Source organism: Pleurodeles waltl, chromosome 8 (genome assembly GCF_031143425.1).
Source record: "Pleurodeles waltl isolate 20211129_DDA chromosome 8, aPleWal1.hap1.20221129, whole genome shotgun sequence".
Classification (NCBI taxonomy): Eukaryota; Metazoa; Chordata; class Amphibia; order Caudata; family Salamandridae; genus Pleurodeles; species Pleurodeles waltl.
In genome coordinates, this window is record NC_090447.1 from 1,352,465,744 (window position 1) to 1,352,487,358 (window position 21,615).

General features: G+C 48.2%; 1 protein-coding gene across 2 annotated transcripts in view; it reads right to left on the bottom strand.

The window, feature by feature from the left end:
* DYNC2H1 (dynein cytoplasmic 2 heavy chain 1) overlaps positions 1-21,615 on the bottom strand; it is a 1,541,159-nt gene that overhangs the window by 1,216,095 nt on the left and 303,449 nt on the right. For both annotated transcript variants that reach the window (XM_069202358.1, XM_069202357.1), the window contains exons 26-27: positions 740-1,122; positions 31-163 (exon numbers count right to left, since the gene is read on the bottom strand). In XM_069202358.1, the coding sequence (XP_069058459.1) occupies positions 31-163; positions 740-1,122 (516 nt within the window). The remainder of the gene's footprint in view (positions 1-30; positions 164-739; positions 1,123-21,615) is intronic.

Below are 21,615 nucleotides of genomic sequence, written 5' to 3' on the forward strand. Positions count from 1 at the left end.
TTCATCTGCATACAAAAGCTCAAGACATACCTCAAGGAATTCATTAAGTGATTTCTGGCATCGTTGAAGTTGATCGAGAATGGTGATCAATGCGTGCCTTATTCCTGCCCGGGAAGTCAAGGATGTTACTCTGTTGTCCCTTTTAATATCAGACATGATTGACCTATAGCATGAGAAACAAAAGTTTTATAGTTTCTATATTAAATGATTGCAGATACATCCAGGAAGGCCATATGCTTCTGTACCATCAAATGATTTTACCAACTTGCAGAAACAATGGCATGGCAGGTTGTACATAAAGAAAGGTAAAGATTATCCAGTCCCCTTTTGTGATGCAAGTACTCTAGTTTGCAGTAAAGCAGCACAGCTATTAAGTAATATTTTCTAAATACATATGGAGAATGCCTCCCTTGATTAGAGAGCAGTAGACCAGGGTGGACAAACTGAATAATGAGCCATATACACTACTACATCCCAACAGCATATCATCCTTTCAGCAATGACCATACTATGCTTCAGTTATCACTATTCCTAAACCAACATTGCTAATCATCACAGCCAAATACCAACAAGGCACAGGATACAAATAAAGATAATCGTTTTACAGTGGTTCAATAAAAGGGAAAAGGCTGAAAGTGTGTCATGGCAAAGTTGTACTATTAATAGCAGATGCAGCCTATACATAATGGTATAAAGCAAACATTTTTTAAAGGGATACACAATACAGGTAAAATTTTACCTGAAATCTTCATCAACTCTAGTAAAGCGTGCTTGTTCTCTGGGGAGTGCACCGCGACCAAAAATTGGTTCTAAATACACCCATTTCCTTTGAATCTGGTTCAGACTCTGCAAGTATTCATCCAAATCAGCAAGCCTCCTCTCCCAGATAGATACTTTATCTTCAAACCCCTTGTAGTATGGTGAGTCCTTTAAAGACTGCAGGAGGCAGCGATTGTCCCCAACTTGATTCACAATGTCTTTCCAATCCTTAATCAGCTTGATAGTTCTGGACTGACTATCCTCATAATCAGTTAATGTAAAGATTGCAGCAGCACCCCACAAATCAAGCTCCCGTAATGCCTCCCGGATTGTGATTTCACCCTGAGCTCGACTGTTCAAATCCTGTTTGGAAAAAAAATCAAATTACAAATGTCAATTATATTTCCTTTAACATATTGCACAACGCCCTTTATCATAAATCACTGCCTTTGTGTTAAAATTGAGGCACATAAGTATAATAAATGAATTTTTGAGAACATAATTGTCAGTTTTCGGTGGTCAAGCAAAGTACAGCCAACAATAAAACACAGTTTTCTTAACAAATAAAGAATAGCAGCTGACATTTTAAAAAGGTATAGAATTCAAATGAGCACGGTCTTCCTTTTCAAGCATGGGACTGAGTCACATAAGTAGAACTATATCTTATTGAGGAGGCGTGTCACCTGAGGATATTAAACGTACATTAGGATTTAAAAAATGGAATCAGCATACAATCCTAGGTACTATCACCCTGTTGTGAGCTTTGTCACACAAAAACTTTTGTCTTTTGCTATTTTTATATATATATATATATATATATATATATATATACATACAAGACTGCAGAGTGCGAAACCAACTGAAGCCATGAGAATGAGCAGATTGTCAAGGCACTATGCTTGTCACATTAGCAAATGTAAATTATCACATTGCTAACAGAAGGTTGACCTATTCCCAGTCTCATGACATCAGTGCCCAAGACTTGTGATCATGTTTATAAATATTACACTGCTAAAAGGGCAATGTGAAAAACAATAGGACGGAACTGAGAGACAAAAACAGCTAGACAATATGCCAGGAAGATCTCTGGGATCTTTTCTGGCAGTGATGCAGAAATGCTTTTAGAAGGGGGATAAAATGTACTAATTACTTGTCCCAAGGCTGAAGGCTAATATGAAGAGGGATTACATTAAAACCCTCACAGGAGGAGGTAGAGAAGAACAAGTTATCTAGCTGCAGATTCCTTACCTTTGATTTTCCCAGGCGTCAGGCTAGATCCGGAACGTTTTGCTGAACAATACCTCTTGCGTGCACCGTCGAGTGGCTCCATTCAGCTCCGTGTGGTATCGCGGGCATTGTTGGCGCCAGATAAGATGTTGCAGCCACCTATATAGGTGCCAGCCAGGTGCATGGGTGTCAGTTGCTTTTACCACAACTTTCCGCCCCAGAAGCGCAGAGCCATGATAAGAACTAATGCAAAGTGTGTCAAAACTAGGGCCCTGAAAAAGGGATCACTCTAACTCTTGTAACCAGTCCGCTGAGCAGGGAGGCATGGATGGGTGCAAGGAATCTGCAGCTAGATAAGAGTCTCTACCAGATAATGCATTACCGAAGGTAAGTAACTTGTTCATCTGATAGACTTCTAGCTGCAGATTCCTTACCATTGATTAGATACCCAAGCCATATCCTTCCAGCGGTGGGCTGCGGACAATGTTTTCAGACCAAGACGTCCTGCAAGACAGAACGGGCGAAATGCCCGTCCCTGCAAACCTGACTGTCCAGATAGTAGTGCTTTCAAACATGTGCAGTGACGCCAACGTTGCTGCCTGGCAAATGTCCAGGACTGGGAATCCATACGCTAGCACCGTGGTCGCAGCCTTTCCCCTGGTGGAATGGGCTTTTAAGCCCTCAGGAGGATGCTTCTTAGCCAGGGCATAACAGATCTCGATACAGAGAATGACCCAGCACAAAATGGTCCAATTCTGTACTGCCCGCCCCTTCTTTGCTCCCACATACCCCACAAAGAGTTGGTCGTCCACCCAAAACTCTTTTGTGCGATCAAGATAGAACGACAACGCTCTTTTTGGGCCTACCAGATGGAGGCGCTCCTCTTCCCTAGATGGATGTGGTGGAGTAAAGAAGATGTGTAAAAGGTGATAGTTTGACTTGGATGGAAAGGGGTCACCACCTTGGGAAGTGTAGGAAAGTGCCCTCTTTCTTGGCATAGTTACCCCGATTTTCTACCTGTTGTCATTATCTTTGACTGTGTTTGACTGTGTCTACTGGGTTCCTGCTAGCCAGGACCCCAGTAGTTTTGGTCTCTCCCCTAAATTGTACCTTTTTCTTCCCATAATTGGCTGACTAGTCCCCCATGTAAGTCCCTAGTATGTGGTAAGTTGGTACCCCGGACACTGAGGTTCCAGGGGATCCCTATGGGCTGAAGCAGTTATTCTACCACCCATAGGGAGCCCATCCATAAGGTTCTGTAGGCCTGCCATTGCCACTACAGGTCACTACACCAGGTCATTGTAAGTCACCCCTATGATAGGCCCTCTCAGCCCAGAGGGCAGTGTGCAGGTACCTGTGTGTGAGGGCACCCCTGCACTAGCAGAGGTGCCCCCACGAACTCTAGCCCAATTTTACTGGACTTCATGAGTGCGGGGATGCCATTTTATATAAGTACTGGACATAATAACTACCTATGTCCAGCTACATAATGGTAACTCCGAACCTGGACATATTTGGTATCAAACATGTCAGAATCATACCCCAATACGGTTGCAAGTATTAGAAGTATGTTCCATGCAATCTGGGGGCTCCTTAGAGGACCCCCAGCATTGCTACCACCAATCTTACAGGGTTTTTCTGAGCAGCCCCAGCTGTTGCCACCCCTCAGACAGGTTTCTGCCCTCCTGTTGTTTGAGAACTCAAGCCCAGGAAGGCAGAACAAAGGATTTCCTTTGGGGGAGGTGTGTTACACCCTCTCCCTTTGGAAATAGGTGTTACAGGCTTGGGATGGGTAGCCTCCCCAAGCCACTGGCACTGCTATGAAGGGCACATTTGGTGCCCTTCTTGCATAAACCAGTCTACACCGGTTCAGGGACCCCCATTCCCTGCTCTGGCGTGGAACTGGACAATGGAAAGGGGAGTGACCACTCTCCTGTCCATCACCACCCCAGGGATGGTGCTCAGAGCTCCTCCAGATGGTCCCTGGGTTCTGCCTTCTGTATTCCAAGGTTGGCAGGGAACCCTGGGAGCATCTGAGTGGCCAGGCAGGTGACGTCAGAGGCACCATCTGATAGGTAGTTACCTGGTTAGGTGACCAAGCTCCCTCTTTGGGCTATATAGGGTCTTCCTATGGGGTGGGTCCTCAGATTCGGCTTGCAGGATTCCAGCAGGACTCCTCTGCAACCTCTGCTTTGACTTCTGGGCTCTGGAACCGCGACTGGACCTTCCAGGAACCCACAAGCTGCAGATTCACAAGGACAACTCTTCTGCAACATCGTATCCAGACTACCTGCCAGCTTTGCAACATTTTCCCAGCCATGCAACCTCAGAAGACTGTTATTTTTCAGCCTGCACAAGAAGAAGAAGCAATCTCCCTTTGGGTGAAGGCATCACTCCCCAGCATCCGCAGGTACCTGGCTGCATCGACGACTGGCTGTGTGGATCTCCCCTCATCCTGAGTGGCGTGGATCCTGCATCACAGGTGGTGGTCCAGAGAGTTTCCCTTGGTCCTCCGGCGACGTGGGAGCAACGTCTGTGGTGCTGCGAGGGCTGCTTCAGCGACTTCTGTGTCCCTGTCCTGTGGGACACTTGTGGGTGCTGTCTCTGCTCCTGTGGGCCTTCTGTGACGCAGTGGGTCCCCTGTGACTCCCCCTCCTGGGTAGAGTACTACTGGGCCTTGCTGGTCCCCGGCAGCACCTCTTTTCTTCCAACTGCGAATTTGCCTTTGCCAAGGCTTGTTGGGGGAAATCCTTCACCGACACCCATCTACAATCCAAGTTCCAGGGTAGGACATCTTCTGCACACCTCAGGAACTCTTCTCCAGCTTCTGTGCTGCAGTGCTGACCTGTCTTCCTTCTTCGTCGACAAACTTCAAAAGGTACCTATGGGCAGGTAGTATCTCCTACCCCCCTCTAGACTCCACAGCCCCTTCTGGACTTGGTCCCCTCTCTCCACAGGTCTCCATCTTCAGGAATACATTGCTGATTTCTTGCAGGCTGTTCTGGTTGTCTTCTTTTTCTTCTTTTCATCCTTTGGGGTGGGTTTGTGGAAATCCAGTGTTTTACCCCTACATTCCTGGTCGCTGGGGGGTACTGCATTACTTATCTGTGTGATTTCCTAGTACTCCCAGCTCCCCTCTACATGATTTACTTACCTAGGTTGGGGGCCCTGTGTTCGCATTCCACTTTCTTAGTATATGGTTTGGGCTCCCCCTAGGGCTACTATTGCTTATGGCTATTTTACACTGTTTTCTAACCTTTTATGCCCCTTCCTGTTTATTAGTGTATATATAGTGTATTTACCTACCTCCTATTGAAGGGTTGCCACTCTAGTATTTTCTGATACTGGGTTCCAAAAATAAAGTACCATTATTTTTGTACAACCAAGTGTTTTCGTTCTTGTGTGTAAGTACTGTGTGACTGTAGTAGTATTGTATAAGCTTTGTATGTCTCCTAGATAAGCCTTGGCTGTTCATCCACAGCTACCTCTAGAGAGCCTGGCTTCTAGACACTGCCTACACTTCACTAAGAGTGGATACCTGGACCTGGTAGAAGTACCATAGGTACCCACCATTCACCAGGCCAGCTTCCTATAGGAAGGAAAGGGGAACAGGGCGTAACACCAATTTTTACGGAAATACAGTGAGATCCCACTAAGGCATAACAACGGGCTTAGGGGGGGAACATATTTACAAGCCCTTTAAGAAACCAATTTACAATAGGGGATTTGATAAGAGGGTTGATCAAGCAGCCGCAAAAAGGCTGATAGAGCATAAAAATAGCCCTTCAGTGTCCCCAGAGAGGAACCCTGTTGGGCAAGAGAAAGAATTCAGAGAAGAATATCAGAGAGAGGATCTATAGACTTGTCTGTACAATTTTTTGCACATTTCTGCCAATGACAGGCATATAACATCTTTGTGGAAGAATGCCTAAGTGGCAAGATAACGTTACAGACTTTGGGAGAAAGGTCAAAAGATGTCAACTGCCGTCGCTCAACCTCCACGGATGAAGGCGCAGAGTTGACAGGTTCAGGTGGAGACCCCTCCCCTGCTGCTGCGACAGAAGATCTTCCCGAAGGGGCAGCATGATCGGAGGATCGATGATCATTTTCAGAAGGTCGGGATACCAGAATCTCCATGCCCAATCCAGAGCCACTTGGATTACTTGAGCCCGGTCATTCTTGGTCTTCTTGAGAACTCTGTGGTATGGGCAGAAAGGCGTACAGGAGGCCTGAGCTCCACTTACGATCAAAGGCATCACCAAGCAAGTGTCGCCTTGGAAACACCAATGCACAATACTGCTGACATTGTGCTTTCTTTTCGAAAGCGAATAGAGCTAACCAAGGCTCTCTCCACTCCTGAAAGAGTGCTTGCACCACCGCCGAATGGAGACACCACTCGTGATCCGCTAGGCATCGAGGGCTGAGTTTGTCTGCCATGGTGTTCAGGGAACTTGCCAGGTGTTGAACAACCAGGTTTATGCCCTGCTGTTCCAGTCATGTCCAGAGACACAGGGCATCATGACAACGTGTCTATGACGCCACCTGCCCTGCTTGTTGCAGTACCACATGGCCATGCTGTTGTCCATGAACACCTGCACCAACTTCCCTTTGATAGAAGAAGAAATGCTTTCAATGCTAATCGGATCGCCCTGAGCTCCAGCATGCTGATGTGGAGCCTGGACTCCGCCAGAGGCCAGAGGCCTCTGATCTCCACCTCTCCCAGATGGCCATCCCATCCCAGAAGTGACATCTGTCACTATTATGAGATCTGGTTGGGGAAGGAAGAGGAGCCTGCCTCTGACCCAATCACAGTTCATTAACCACCACTGCAGGTCATTTGCAGTTCCCTCCGAGATCTGGACCATGTTGGAGAGAATTCCCTGAAGCTGCACTCACTGGAACTTCAGGTCGCACTGCAGAGCGCGCTTATGCCATCTGGCATGTTTTACCAGCAGGATCCAGGAGGCCATGAGGACCAAACAGCCTCAGAGTCATTCTCATTGAAATCCAGGATAGAGGCTGAAACAGTGGTATAATAGCCTGAATATCCTGGACTCGCTGTCCAGGAGGATAAGCCTGAAACTGCACTGTGCCCAGAACAGCTTAGACGAAAGAGAGCATCTGAGAAGGATTCAGGTGTGACTTTGGCACATTTATAGTGAACCCCAGCGAATGCAGTAAGTTTGCCGTAGTCTGGAGATGGGAGATGACAGCCTGTGGCGAACTTGCCTTCAACATTCAGTTGTCAAGGTAGGGAAAGACTGAAACCCCTGACCTGCGCAGATGAGCTGCAACCACTGCCATCACGTTGGTGAACCAGTCTTCTGGATCTACAGCAGACAAGACTTGAGCCAATGTGAGCATCTTGAATTTTTCCTTCCTGAGGAAGAGATTCACAGTCCATAAGTCTAGAATTGGGGGAAGACCCTTGTTTTTTTTGGGTATCAGGAAGTAGCGGGAATAAGAACTACTGCTTACTTCTGATATCGGGACCCTTTCTATGGCTCTCTTGGCCAAGAGAGCTGAAATTTCCTCTCGGAGTATATTTAAATGATCCTCCGTCAGTTGTTCCAACACTGGAGGGGATAGGAAAAGCAGGGCATAGCCCTTCTTGATGATCTGCAGTACCCTTTCATTTGATGTTATTGACTTCCACTGGAGGAGATGATGGTATATTCTCCCTCTCACTGGGCAAACATGGTCCTGCAGATGCAAACTAGGAGGGCTTAGATGCTGCAGCTGCCGGGGGTGTGTGGTAGACGACTTCTGGCCAACAGATGCTCTACACCTGAATACAACGCGCCCATGTTTGCGCATACCTGGGTTGGTTGCGTTGGATGGTGGCTGGCATAGGGCTGGTGCGGTGCACACCCCTTCTGTAGCCACGAAAGGGGTGGTAAGCCGGCTGTAGACGAGGGGTCGCTGAGAGGCTTAAAGACTTGGCCATAGCCTGAGATTCCTTAAAGTGCTCCACAACTGAGTCTGCCTTCTCACCAAATAAGCGAGTGCCATCAAAGGGTATGTCCATCAGATTTGCTTGGACATCCCCCGAAAAGCCAGATGTCCTCAGCCAAGCATGGTGCCTCAAGGCCCCCATCAACGCAACCACTCTGTCCAGAGAGTCAGTCGTGCCCAGTCCACACCGTACGGTGATCTTAGCTGTATCTCTCCTATTTTTCACTGCTTGGGAGAGTATGGCCCGGGCCTTCTCTGGGACCTAAGGCAGCACTTGCCCAACCGTATCCCAAATGATATGGGAGAAACATCCCAATAAGCATGAGGTGTTCACCGACCTCAGTGCCAGGCTGGTAGAAGAAAACAACTTCTTCCCAAGGTGGTCCAGCCTCTTGGACTCCCTATCCGAAGGAGCGGAAGGGAATGTGATATGGGGCGTGGAGGCTTGGACAACCAAGCTTTCGGGGTGGGGTGTTGAGTGAGAAAGCTAGGGTCACCCATAGCGGGTCGATGGCGGGGGGGAGCAATCGTCCTATTAACAGTACTCCCTGGGCTGGGCTTGGACCACATTCCCAGCGAGCATCTGTAAGTGAATCATTAAAAGGCAAAAGGGGTTCAGATGTGGAAGCCCCAAGCTGAAGCACTTCAGTCAAAATGTTTGTCTTGACTGCCACTGAAGGCAGTTCAAGGTCGAGGACCTCCGCTACCCTATGCGCCACCATTGTATAGGATGCTCTCTCTCCCGTAGCCAGAGGAGGGGGAGAGAGTCATCCAGTGTCTAGAGAAGTGTCCAGACCACTGGCCTCTCCTAACTCCTCATACCAGTCCATGAATTGTTTCAGCCCATGCCTGAATATGGATAATAAGGATCAGGCAATGATCTGGCACTTGTTGACTTAGTCGGAGCCAGAAGCAGCATCGTACGACGCCTTCCAGCTCATCAGTGATAAGCACGGGGCTGGCGCCGGAAGCAAGGGTGTCAGGAAAGCCGTCAGGGAAGAACGCATGAGTACGCACAATGCTGGTCCAGATTCAGATCCATGAAACTCCACTGGTGCCGAAGCCACTGGCATGGATCTGGTATGGGTGTCTTCTGACCCCGCAGGGCCCGATGGCACACCAGAGGGTTCTACCCGCTCAAATACATGGTGCATGGCCTCGTAAAGCTCCCTTAGTTGAGCAGGTGTTGACCCAGTCCCAAGAAACGTTGGGAGACCCGGAGTCGAACTGGCCAACGGCTCCGTAGAATCGTGCCAGGACGCCAATGCTCCCCACTCATCTCAACAGTCAACAGACGAGGTGAAGTCGAAGTCCTCTTGGACTTCTTCTTCTTCTTGTGCCTCTTTCCCAAGTGTCCTCAGGACCTCAACAGGAAGAAGGGGACTTAGGGCTTCAAGTTTGGTCTTGCGACTTCCTCCGCAATGGGATCAAGACCTTCTCGAAGTCACACGCACGGTGTTACCGACTGCCGCACCGTGAGCAGCTTCAGGGACCGCTCCCTCAAAGCCTTCGGCGCCATGGACCGGCAGTCCAAGCACGACTTGGAGTCATGGTCGCACTCAAGGCACCATAGGCAGACAAGATGGGGGTCAGTGACATACATGGTGTGGTGACAGGCGCCACAGTTTGAAACCAGCCTTCTTCAAAGACATCCTCGACATACACCAAAAAATCTCAAAAAAAGAAAAAAAACAAAAATGAAAAAAGGCCTGTCAAAAAGAGACTGAGGAGTAGCTCTCTCTGGATCTGCTCTAACTGGTGCGGAAAGAAAAGAACTGAATCCTGTGCGCCTTGGTGCCATCTATATAGGTGGCTGTGAATTCAAACCGCGCCAATGACGCTTGCGATGCCACACAGAGCCGAATGGAGCCACCTGACAGTGTGCGCAAGTGGTATTGCTCAGGAAAACTTTCCAGATCCAGCCTGACGCCTGGAAAAATCAAAGGTAAGGAATGTGCAGCTAGAAGTCTCTATCAGATATTATATACAAGGAAGGATACAACACAGACTTGATTAAGGAATTTTATCAAACTCCATATTGAAGGAGTTGAAACTGAGTCACACTAGGTTGACTTTCTAAACCACCCTGAGTTCCCGACCATTTCCATAGATCAGAAGCACCTTCTTGCAGCCCATAAAGGTGACATAGGTTATTTCAAGTCTGAAGGTAAACAAGGAAACTGTTTCACATTGTTTCTATAAGAAATGTGCCAAATATTTACTACACACTAATCCATACTCTGGTACACCACAAAACTAAGTTAGGGTGGCAGCTCAACTCCCTGGTAGATGTGGCACAGAGCAGACAGGCTTAACTTAAAGGCAATGTGTAAAGTATGTATGCAGTACCAAAAGAGTAATAAAGTCAGTTCGCCAATATCTTAATTCAATAACATGATTCATAAAAATGTATATGATAAAACAACACGCAGACATATATCATATATTTTGTGTAAAATTGATTTACTCAGTAATAATAGTGGCAAAATAAGACAAAATGTTCTAAACCAATTTAGAAAAATTAAGTAAATAAAATAATACCAAAACCACAGAAACCTGATAAGGGGAACCAGAGATTTTTTTTTTTTTTTTTTTTTTTTTAACGTTTTGAATAAAAAAAAGTGCCAAAAAGCATTAAGCACCAATTGTGGTCAACTGGTCGCCTTAGACAGGACATAGGTGCGATTTGAGGCTGAGTGGGACAGATACAGACCCAGGCAGAAGCCTTTTGCCTTATTTTAAAAATGAAAGTCCTAAGGGCCTCATTACAACCTCGGCGGTCTTTCAAAAAGACCGCCGAGGCTGCGGGAGCCAGAATACCGCCATTGCCGGCGGTATTCCTGGCTCCCTATTATGACTTTTCCGCTGGGCCAGCGGACGGTAACAGTGTTACCGTCCGCTGGCCCAGCGGAAAAGTCACATAAACATTGCTGCCAGCTCGTAATAGAGCCGGCGGCAATGCTGATGTGCAGCGGGTGCAGGAGCACCCGTTGCGCATTTCACTGCCCGAAATTCGGGCAGTGAAATGCGCGACGGGGCTATGCCTGGGGGCCCCTGCACTGCCCATGCCAAGTGCATGGGCAGTGCAGGGGCCCCCAGGGGCACCCCAAGTCCCCTTACCGCCAGCCTTTCCATGGCGGTGTTTACCGCCACAGACAGGCTGGCGGTCGGGTACTCATAATCCCCAGGGCAGCGGTGCTTGCACCGCTGCCCTGGGGATTCCGCCTGGTGGTACGTTGGAGGGGCCGGCGGTATGGCCGTGGCTATTGCACCACGGTCATAATAGCTGGCGGAACACCGCCAGCCTGTTGGCGGTGTTACCGCCAGCTTACCGCCGGCCGCCAGGGTCGTAATGACCCCCTAAGTCTTTAAGTGGAGAATGCAGCAGGCTGTAAATGAAAAAGGGTTCCCTGAGGTTGGACAGACATCAGACAAATCTCAGTGAAGTTGTGTGTCTTTGCCTTGGGTACATGAGAGCCTTCAGGGCTTTTCTCAGGTCTCAGACAGCAGGTACAACCCTTTTCTGACATTCCTCAGGTCCAGTAGTGTTTTAAGGAGTGAAAAAGGGATGCCACATTTATGCCTGGCACCAGATTCTGGGTGGGGTGACTTTTTGATCTCCCTAACCAATGGGATAAAATTTCCCAGTGGTTGTCTACCCACATTTGCAGCCATTCTTGTGTGCCCTACGGAAAACATTCTGAAGTGCCCCGTATGCCTAAATCCAAGATAATGTGGTGAAACCCTTCTACCCTTGTGCAGATTCTGAGCGCCCACCCCAGAGTGTGCCATTAAAGTGAGCAAACCCTCCAAACCAGATCGGAGGACAGTTCCCTCCCTACTGGGACTGGTGCCAGCCTGAGTAGAGGAAAAAATAAGGTGCCTGAGTAGAGGAAAAAATAAGGTGCCTGTGCATGTGTCATCTGAAATCTTGCAGTGATAGGGGAGCCCCCTTAGAGGTACATTAATGTTCCTAGGAACTACCCAAATGGTCATCTGTTCTGAGGAAGAGAAAACACCTCCCCAAGCTCAGGCTTTTGTCTTTGTTCTGGGAGCAGTTTTCACATCTCATTTAGAGCTTCAGCAGTCAGAGGGCTGCATCTGGAGGTTAATGTAAATTAGCTCCTAGAGGCTCTATGCAGGGAATATGTAACTTTCTTCAAGTATCTGCTCCTTAATATTTATTTAAAATCCTACTTCACCTATGAATTCGGCTTTTAATAATTATTACAAAGAATCCAAGATTATTATTTCTTAGTGATTCCTAGCCAAAGATAGCATTATGAAATTTAATAGTGTTTCCTCAATGGAAAGCTAGGCAACATGCTGCACTGTGCTCCACCTAGGAAGCACTTTTTAAAAACTCTTAATGGTCTGGTATTTTTAATATCTTTTAATGCGTTTTATGACAAATAAGAGGGGAAGGGAAACAAAGGGAAGTGGTAACCAAAAATGTGCACTTTAACTCTAATAGAATTGCCAACTTAGGTCGGCGCTCTACTTTTTCTCTGAAGTCGCCAGTATAAATGAAGGCTGGGGCACAGATGCGCAGCTCAGCCATACGGTTCCCGCTGCTCCATCTAGGAGGCACATTTTTTAAAAAATATCCCGAATGCAGCAGCATTCCATGTAACATTTTCTCCATAGCTCTCCTACGTCAACGAGGATGTCCCAATGCCATGGCTCCACACGCGACTCCGCATGATGTAATAGGAATCATAAGAAGTCCTCATGGGCGTACTGACGTCAGTTTCCACCCACTTTTTTCGTGCCTTTGAGGTGAACTGGTGAAACCAACATCACAAATGCAAAAACATGGCACAATACACATATATATATATATATATATATATATATATATATATATATATATATATATATACATACATATATAATATTTAATGAATACAATCAGATTTCTCTTTGGTATATAGACAAGCAACAGGGAGGCGGGTGTGTCAGTGAGGAATCAAGAGGTAGATACTGTATCCACCAGAGAAAGCGTTACCGAAGGTAAGTAACTTGTTCTTCTGATGTATACATCTACCTGTGGATTCCTCACCTTTTGAATAGAATCCTCACGCTCGCTGGTGGGTGACTGTCTGCCTACACCAAAAAATCCTGTAAAACAGAACAGGCAAAATGATCATCTCTTCTTGCTTTAGAGTCTAAGCAATAGTGCTTCTCGAAAGTATGGAGGGAGTCCTGAGTTGCTGCTTTATAAATGTCAACTACTGGTACACCCCTAGCTAAGGCACAAGTGGAAGACTTAGCTCTAATGGAATGAGCTCTAATACCTTTAGGAGGTTATTTGTTAGCCATGGCGTAGCAGATCTTTATGCACAGGATGATCCACCTGGACAATGTCCTCTTGTGCACAGCCTTGCCTTTCATTTTTCCTATGTAGCTGACAAACAATTGATCGTCCAGCCAGAGATCTTATGTCCCATCAATATAGAATCTCACAGCCCTTTCAGGGTTCAAGCGATGAAGCCTTTCCTCCTCCTTAGAAGGATGATGAGGAGAAGGATGGAAAGTAGGAAGGGTGATAGACTGGCTCAAGTGGAAGGGAGTCACCACCTTTGGCGGGAAAACCAACCTGGTTCTAAACACCAACTTATCTGCATAGAAAGTGGTGAAAGTAGGCTTAACACGAAGGGCCTTCAATGCGCTGACTTGCCTGCAGACATTATTGTCACCAGGAAAACTGTCTTAAAAGTAAGTAACCTCAAAGGACATCAGTGTAATGGTTCAAAAGGAGAACCCATTAAAAAAGTAAGAACTAAATTAAGATCCCATTGAGGCCTTATAAACGGATTGGGAGGATACCTATTAGTAAGTCTCTTAATAAATCTTAACACTATAGGGGACTTAAAAAGGGAAGGCTGGTCAGGTAAACAAAGGAATGCTAAAAGAGCAGTCAAATATCTTTTAACTGTTGCAATTGCACAACCTTATTGCTATAAGGAAAGTGCAAAACAAAAAATATCAGACAAATGGGGTTTCAAGGGTTCAACAGAATTTTCTTCGTACCACTTTACAAACTTAGTCCATTTGCTAGCATAGACAGTTTTGGTGGAGTGTCTACTGGTTGATAAAATAACATCCACCACATCAGGGAGAAGAGAAAAAAGAACTCAGGTTGCCCCGTTCAATCTCCAGGCATGTAGGTGCAGGCTCTGGAGGTGGGGTGTGGAACCTATGCCTATAACTGTGAGAGGAGGTCTTCCCTGTGAGGAAGATGGAGCGGAGGACACAATGAGAGGTGAAGATACCACACCCTTCGCGGCCAATTCAGGGCTATAAATATGACTTGGGCCAGGGCAATCAAACTTATGGAGGGAAACGGGTAAAGCATCTGGGATCTCAAGTCCCACTGAAATGCGTCCACCAGTGCTCCCTACATCGGATACTGGAGGCTGCAGAACAATGAGAAGTGCGCATTTTCATGAGTGGCAAACAGGTCTATCAGTGGGGTCCCCCATAGCCAAAAGATGTGAAGCACCACCTCCGGATGGCAGACGCCACTTGTGATCACCCGAAAAATGCTGACTGAGACTTTCCGCATGTACGTTCAGTAATCCTGCCAACTGATCCGCAGTGATGCAAATCTAATGATCCTGAGCCCAGGACTAGAGTCATAGAGCCTCACTGCAGAGAAGACACACCCCTACTCCTTCCTGTTTGTTGATGTACCACATTGCCATAGTATTGTCCGTCAAGACTTGTATTGACTGACCGCAAATGGAAGGGAGGAAGGCCTTGAGAGCCAGACGTATTGCCCACAATTCTAACAGATTAATGTACAACTGTTTCTCTGGAGACCAAAGTCCTTTGATCTCCAGATCCCCCAGATGTGCTCCCCACCCTAGAGTGGATGCATCCATTATTACCGAGACCACTGAATGTGAAGGACAAAATGGCTTCCCTTGTGATAGATTGCGGTCCACACCCTACCATCGAAGATCCACTCAGTGTCTCGGGAGATTCTGACCGACTTTCTGAGATCTCTGTTGTGTTGATACCACTGCCTGCGGAGACACCGCTGAAGGACCCTCATGTGCCAGCCTGCGTGGGTGACCAACAGAATGCAGGAAGCCGTCAGACTGAGCAGGCGTAAGACCTTCAAGACTGGAACCATTGCTCCATCCTGAAACATTGGAATCACAGCCTGAATGTCTTGAATCCTCTAAGGAGGACGGTAGGCACAATTCACCGTGGTGTCCAGTACTGCCCGTATGAACAGGGCGCGCTGAGAGGGCTCTAGGTGAGATATGGGCACGTTTAAGGAAGTCCAGGTTGTACAACTAAGTTGTCAACTGCAAGTGATAAAATACCAACTCTGAAAACTTGGCTTTGAGCAGACGATCGTCCAGATAAGGGAATACTGGCATTCCCCACGTTCTTAGATGTGCTGCAACCACTGTCATCACTTTTGTGAAGATTCGAGGTGCGGAAGTAAGACCAAACGGAAGGACCTCAAACTGGTAATGTTGTGACCCCACTGTGAAACGGAGATACTTCTTGTGCAAATGCAGAATGGGGATGTGAAAAACAAGTTACTTACCTTTGTTAATGCCTTATCTCATAGAGACACTGACTAGCTGCAGATTCCTTATCTTAGAATTCTTCCCCAGGCATCAGATTGGATCCGGAAATCTTTCCTCAGCAGTGTCTCTGTGCGTCGGTAGAGGGCTTCGAGCAACTCCGCAGCAACGTTGTCCCCGGACATGATGAGTCCATATAGTCCCTCCTCCGACGCGCTGACGTCAGTTTCTTCAGTGATTTGAAGCCGCAGAACAATGCGGAGCCGGAGAGAAAATGGCAATGGAATAGAAAAACAGCATAATAGTGTATATGCCAATCAGAAAGGTAAAGGCAAGTAATGAAATGTAGCAGAACCACAAACCACCCTAAACCACCCTAAGCAAGACTGAAAACGATACAGTTTGAATGCGGGGAGGATGGGTGGGTCGATAAAGAATCTGAGGCTAGTCTGTGTCTCTACCACATAAGGCGTTACCGAAGGTAAGTAACTTGTTCATCTCATAGAGACAACTAGCCGCAGATTCCATATCTTAGAATTAGATACCCAAGCAATCCCAACCCCTTGGCGGAGGGGATGTGAACAGACTACACCAGTCTTGCAAAAAAACAAGCCGGTAACACAGAGGAATAACCGGGCTCGAGACAGAGTGTGTGAGAGAAAAATATAAGTGACTCATATGAGAAAAGATACTGCAATTCTACCGGGGAAAAGCTAAGACGTGGCTGGTAAGGAAAAGCCTCCACCGGAGACTAGGGAGCATCCACCCGGATAGGGGAGGGAAACCTGCGAAAATGTGTAAAACAGCATCCAGCACTAAAATCTCAAAGAGCAAATGTTCAACCCAATCTCTTACCAACAGGGCAAAACAAGAAGAGGCATGTTGGCGGTAATGTACAACAGAAAGAAAACCACAAAACGTGGTAGGAAAAGACCAAGCGAAGGCAGACGTTCCGCCAGGAAGCAGGTCAAACGAGAAAAGGGCACCCTGCCCTAGATACTGCCAAGCACAGACAAATCTCACCAAATAGAAACGAAAGGAAGAAAAGAAACCTTCCCTGACCATTATGGTGGACCATACTGTTACAGCTGTGGATGTACCCCCTATACAGAGGAGGCTGCTCCAGCTGAGGCACAAGATATGCTCTGGAAGCACTGCACCGCTGACAGGAGCAGCAGCATAGAAATAGCGCTGTGCGCACCAAAGACAGCGCAAAAGGATCCAACGTGGATAACAAGAGCACAACCAAGAATACAATTCTGAAGCGACCCAACTGACGCAACAAACGCCACAACAAAAGAGGAGGAGAGAGGATGCCCACACCAGAGAGGAACTGGATGGTCCACATATAGTTGCAATAGACTATGATGTGTGCTAGGAGTGGAAGGATACTGGGAATCACGGAAACAACGCAAGGTAGAATCTGCATGCGCCCCAAAAAGCGACTTGCCATCAAATGGCATATCAAGGAGAGCATCTCACACAGGAGATGAGAAACTGGAAGCTGCCAACCAAGTCCTGTGATGGATGGCAACAGAAGCAGCCATGATCTGTCCAATGGAATCGGTAGAATCCATACTGGGCTGAACTGCAAGTCGAGCAGCTTGTTGACCATCTATGAGCAAAGACGACAGAGTAGGGCGAACATCGTCAGAAAGCAATGGTAATAAACGTTTCACAGAGTCCCAAAGAGCATGGGAAAAGCGGCCAACACACAGGTAATGTGGGTGGAACGAAGAGCGGCACTAGAAGAGGTGAAAATACGCCTGCCGGCAGCATCCAGTTCCCTAGAATCTCTGTGCGGTGGAGTAGGTGGAACCTGCTCCAGAGCAGGCACTCCTAAAGCAGTTTGAGTGACAAACCCTTGAGGAGGAGGGTGGTGGCAAAGACACAAGGGGTCTGTCTGTGCCGGCCGATGCCTGTGAGAAACAAAATGATCACGTGAAGGGCCAGAGACAGGCTGGGTCAAGACACCGAGAAGGATGTCGAAGAGAGGCTTACAAAAAGGCAGAACTGGTTCGGTGTCAGATTGATCCAGTGTAAAAGATAACAACGGATCAATAGGCAAAAGTACAGCAGGAAGATGCAAGCCCAAAACAGGAGACACCGGCCTCAAAACATCTGCGAAGGCAGTGCTGGCTTCCATCACCAAGCCAGGGGACAAGAGCAGCCTAGACGCTGGGGAGGAGTCTAGATGACTAGCAGTCCCTAAATTAAGTACTCAATCCGAGGATAAAGTAGGAATGGGCCCCATAAGGGGAGTAAGAGGATGAGCAAGAGGTTCAGAAAGCAGAAACACAGAATCCTCAAGTAAAGTCTCCGGTGCCACTCCTGGCGTCGGTGACTACGTCGAGTGGGGGAAGCTGCCTCAGAAGCAGCGCCGTCCAACTCCGGAGAGATCAAGATAGGTGTGTCAAGCAAAGTTGACTGGTCGAACGGTGTCGTGAGGGGCGTTGGGACAAGAGGATCAGGCGAACTTGATGGAAGTCTTCAGGGCCGTGCACCGACCCGACTCAGGAGTCTGATTCGAGAGTGTGAGCAGGTACAGAGGTGGAAACCGCAGGTGAAGACCCTGCCAAAACACTCACCACCTCCATAGGGACCGAAGACGCTCCAAAGGGAGGGGAAGGAGCAAAGACAGAATAGAGGGATGTGTAATAACGTCGCATTTGGACCATAGTCGCCCCGGTGCCGGGATACGGCGGAAGAGATGGGGTCGACACGGACTCCACTGGAGGACAATGCGTAGGCGGAGATGCTAAAGAGCGTGCAGGCTTTTGGGTAGACCTACCTGGAGATGTTGAGGGTGCAACCGAGGTCGACGGAACCATCAGAGAACCACTCCTGGAGCGCTCCCGGGAATGTGAAGATGAAGACAGACTGCAATGTCGGCGCAAAGAGGACATGTCTGCCCACGACGCAAGAAGCTTCATGCAACACTCTCTCAAAGACTCTGGCTTCAAACAATGGCAGGCGTCACGACTCTTGGAGCGCTTCCAGGACCGTGAAGAAAAAGAAGGACTGCGATGTTGGCGCAAAGAGGACATATCCGCACGCGCCGCAAGGAGCTTAATACAATGCTCTCTCAAAGACTTTGTGTAGGAACTTGGCTCTGTATGTACTATTTCAAAGTAAGAAATAGCATGCACAGGGGTTCCCCTTAGAGGTAAGATAGTGGCAAAAAAAGATAATTCTAGTGCTCTATTTTGTGGTAGTGTGGTCAAGCAGTAGGCTTATCAGAGGGTAGTGTTAAGCATTTGTTGTACACACACCGGCAATAAATGAGGTACACACACTCAAAGACAATTCCAGGCCAATAGGTTTTTCTATAGAAAAATATATTTTCTTAGTTTATTTTAAGAACCACAGGTTCAAGATTTACCATCAATACTTTAAATGAAAGGTATTTCACTCAGGTATCATAGGAACTTTGAATCAGCAAATAGCATGTACAGTTTTGGCAAAAATGGCAATAAGCAATTTTAAAACTAGACAGTGCAAATTTCAACAGTTCCTGGGGGAGGTAAGTATTTGTTAGTTTTGCAGGTAAGTAAACCACCTACAGGGTTCAAAGTTGGGTCCAAGGTAGCCCACCGTTGGGGGTTCAAGGCAACCCCAAAGTTACCACACCAGCAGCTCAGGGCCGGTCAGGTGCAGAGGTCAAAGTGGTGCCCAAAACACATAGGCTTCAATAGAGAAGGGGGTGCCCCGGTTCCAGTATGCCAGCAGGTAATTACCCGCAACTTCTGAGGGCAGACCAGGGGGGTTTTGTAGGGCACCAGGTTGGACACAAGTCAGCACAGAAAGTACACCCTCAGCAGCACAGGGGCGTCCAGGTGCAGAGTGCAAACAGGCGTCGGGTTCGCAATAGGTTTCAATGGGAGACCCAGGGGTCTCTTCAGTGAAGCAGGCAGGCAAGGGGGGGGGGGCTCCTCGGGGTAGCCACCACCTGGGCAAGGGAGAGGGCCATCTGGGGGTCGCTTCTGCACTGGAGGTCGGATCCATGAGGTCCTGGGGGCTGCAGGTGCAGTATCTTTACCAGGCGTCGGGTTCTTTGAAGCAGGCAGTCGCGGTCAGGGGGAATCTCTGGATTCCCTCTGCAGGCGTTGCTGTGGGGGATCAGGGGGGTCAACTCTGGCTACTCACGGGCTCGCAGTCGCAGGGAGTCCTCCCTGTAGTGTTGTTTCTCCGCAGGTCGAGCCGGGGACGTCGGGTGCAGAGTGGAAAGTCTCACGCTTCCGGTGGGAAACGTGGAGTCCTCTTAAAGTTGTTTTTTTGTTGCAAGTTTTGGTTTCTTTGGAACAGGGCTGCTGTCCTCGGGAGTTCTTGGTCCTTTTAGATGCGGGGTAGTCCTCTGAGGCTTCAAAGGTCGCTGGACCCTGGGGGAGCGCGTAGCTGTTGCAGTTTTTCTCGAAGTAGGGAGACAAGCCGGTAGGGCTGGGGCCAAAGCAGTTGGTGTCTCTGTTTTCTCTGCAGGGCTTCAGGTCAGCAGTCCTTCTTCATCTTAGGTTGCAGGAATCTGTTTTCCTAGGTTCTGGGGGCCCCTAAATACTCAATTTAGGGGTGTGTTTAGGTCTGGGGGGTTAGTAGCCAATGGCTACTAGCCCTGAGGGTGGCTACTCCCTCTTTGTGCCTCCTCCCTGAGGGGAGGGGGGCACATCCCTAATCCTATTGGGGGAATCCTCCATCTGCAAGATGGAGGATTTCCAAAAGTCAGAGTCACCTCAGCTCAGGACACCTTAGGGGTTGCCCTGACTGACCAGTGACTCCTCCTTGTTTTTCTCATTATCTCCTCCGGCCTTGCCGCCAAAAGTGGGGCCGTGGCCAGAGGGGGTGGGCATCTCCACTAGCTGGAATGTCGTGGCGCTGTAACAAAGGGGGTGAGCCTTTGAGACTCACTGCCAGGTGTTACTGTTCCTGCAGGGGGAGGTGAGAAGCACCTCCACGCAGTACAGGCTTTGTTCCTGGCCACAGAGTGACAAAGGCACTCTCCCCATGCGGCCAGCAACATGTCTGGTGTGTGGCAGGCTGGCAAAACTAGTCAGCCCACACTGGAAGTCGGGTATGTTTTCAGGGGGCATCTCTAAGATGCCCTCTGGGGTGTATTTCACAATAAAATGTACACTGGCATCAGTGTGCATTTATTGTGCTGAGAAGTTTGGTACCAAACTTCCCAGTTTTCAGTGTAGCCATTATGGTGCTGTGGAGTTCGTGTATGACAGACTCCCAGACCATATACTCTTATGGCTACCCTGCACTTACAATGTCTAAGGTTTTGCTTAGACACTGTAGGGGCATAGTGTTCATGCACCTATGCCCTCACCAATGGTATAGTGCACCCTGCCTTAGGGCTGTAAGGCCTGCTAGAGGGGTGACTTATCTATGCCATGGGCAGTGTGAGGTTGGCATGGCACCCTGAGGGGAGTGCCATGTCGACTTAGTCATTTTCTCCCCACCAGCACACACAAGCTGGCAAGCAGTGTGTTTGTGCTGGGTGAAGGGAATCCAGGGTGGCATAAGACATGCTGCAGCCCTTAGAGACCTTCCCTGGCATCAGGGCCCTTGGTACTAGGGATACCAGTTACAAGGGCATTACCTGGATGCCAGGGTGTGCCAATTATGGAGACAAAGGTACAGGTTAGGGAAAGAACACTGGTGCTGGGGCCTGGTTAGCAGGCCTCAGCACACTTTCAAATCATAACTTGGCATCAGCAAAGGCAAAAAGTCAGGGGGTAACCATGCCAAGGAGGCATTTCCTTACACTTTGGCTTCAAACAATGGCAGGCGTCACAGTCGTCAGCATCACAATGAGACACCACAAACAGACGGAATGAGGATCCGTGGCCGACATCTGCCAGGAACAGGATCCACAGGGCTTAAACCCAAAAGGCATATACACTATTAAATGTGAGGAAAGGATACAAAATACCCGACGTCAGGCAGAAAAGGTCAAACGGCCCGAGGTACTTGAGATACCGGATCTGCGTTGCTGTGCAGAAAAGAAGAAACGGACGTCAGCGAGTCGGAGGAGGGAATATATGGACTTTGCTGATGTCATGTCCAGGGACGATGTCGCTGTGAAGTCGATCGACGCCCTCAACCAACACGCAGAGGTACTGCTGAGGAA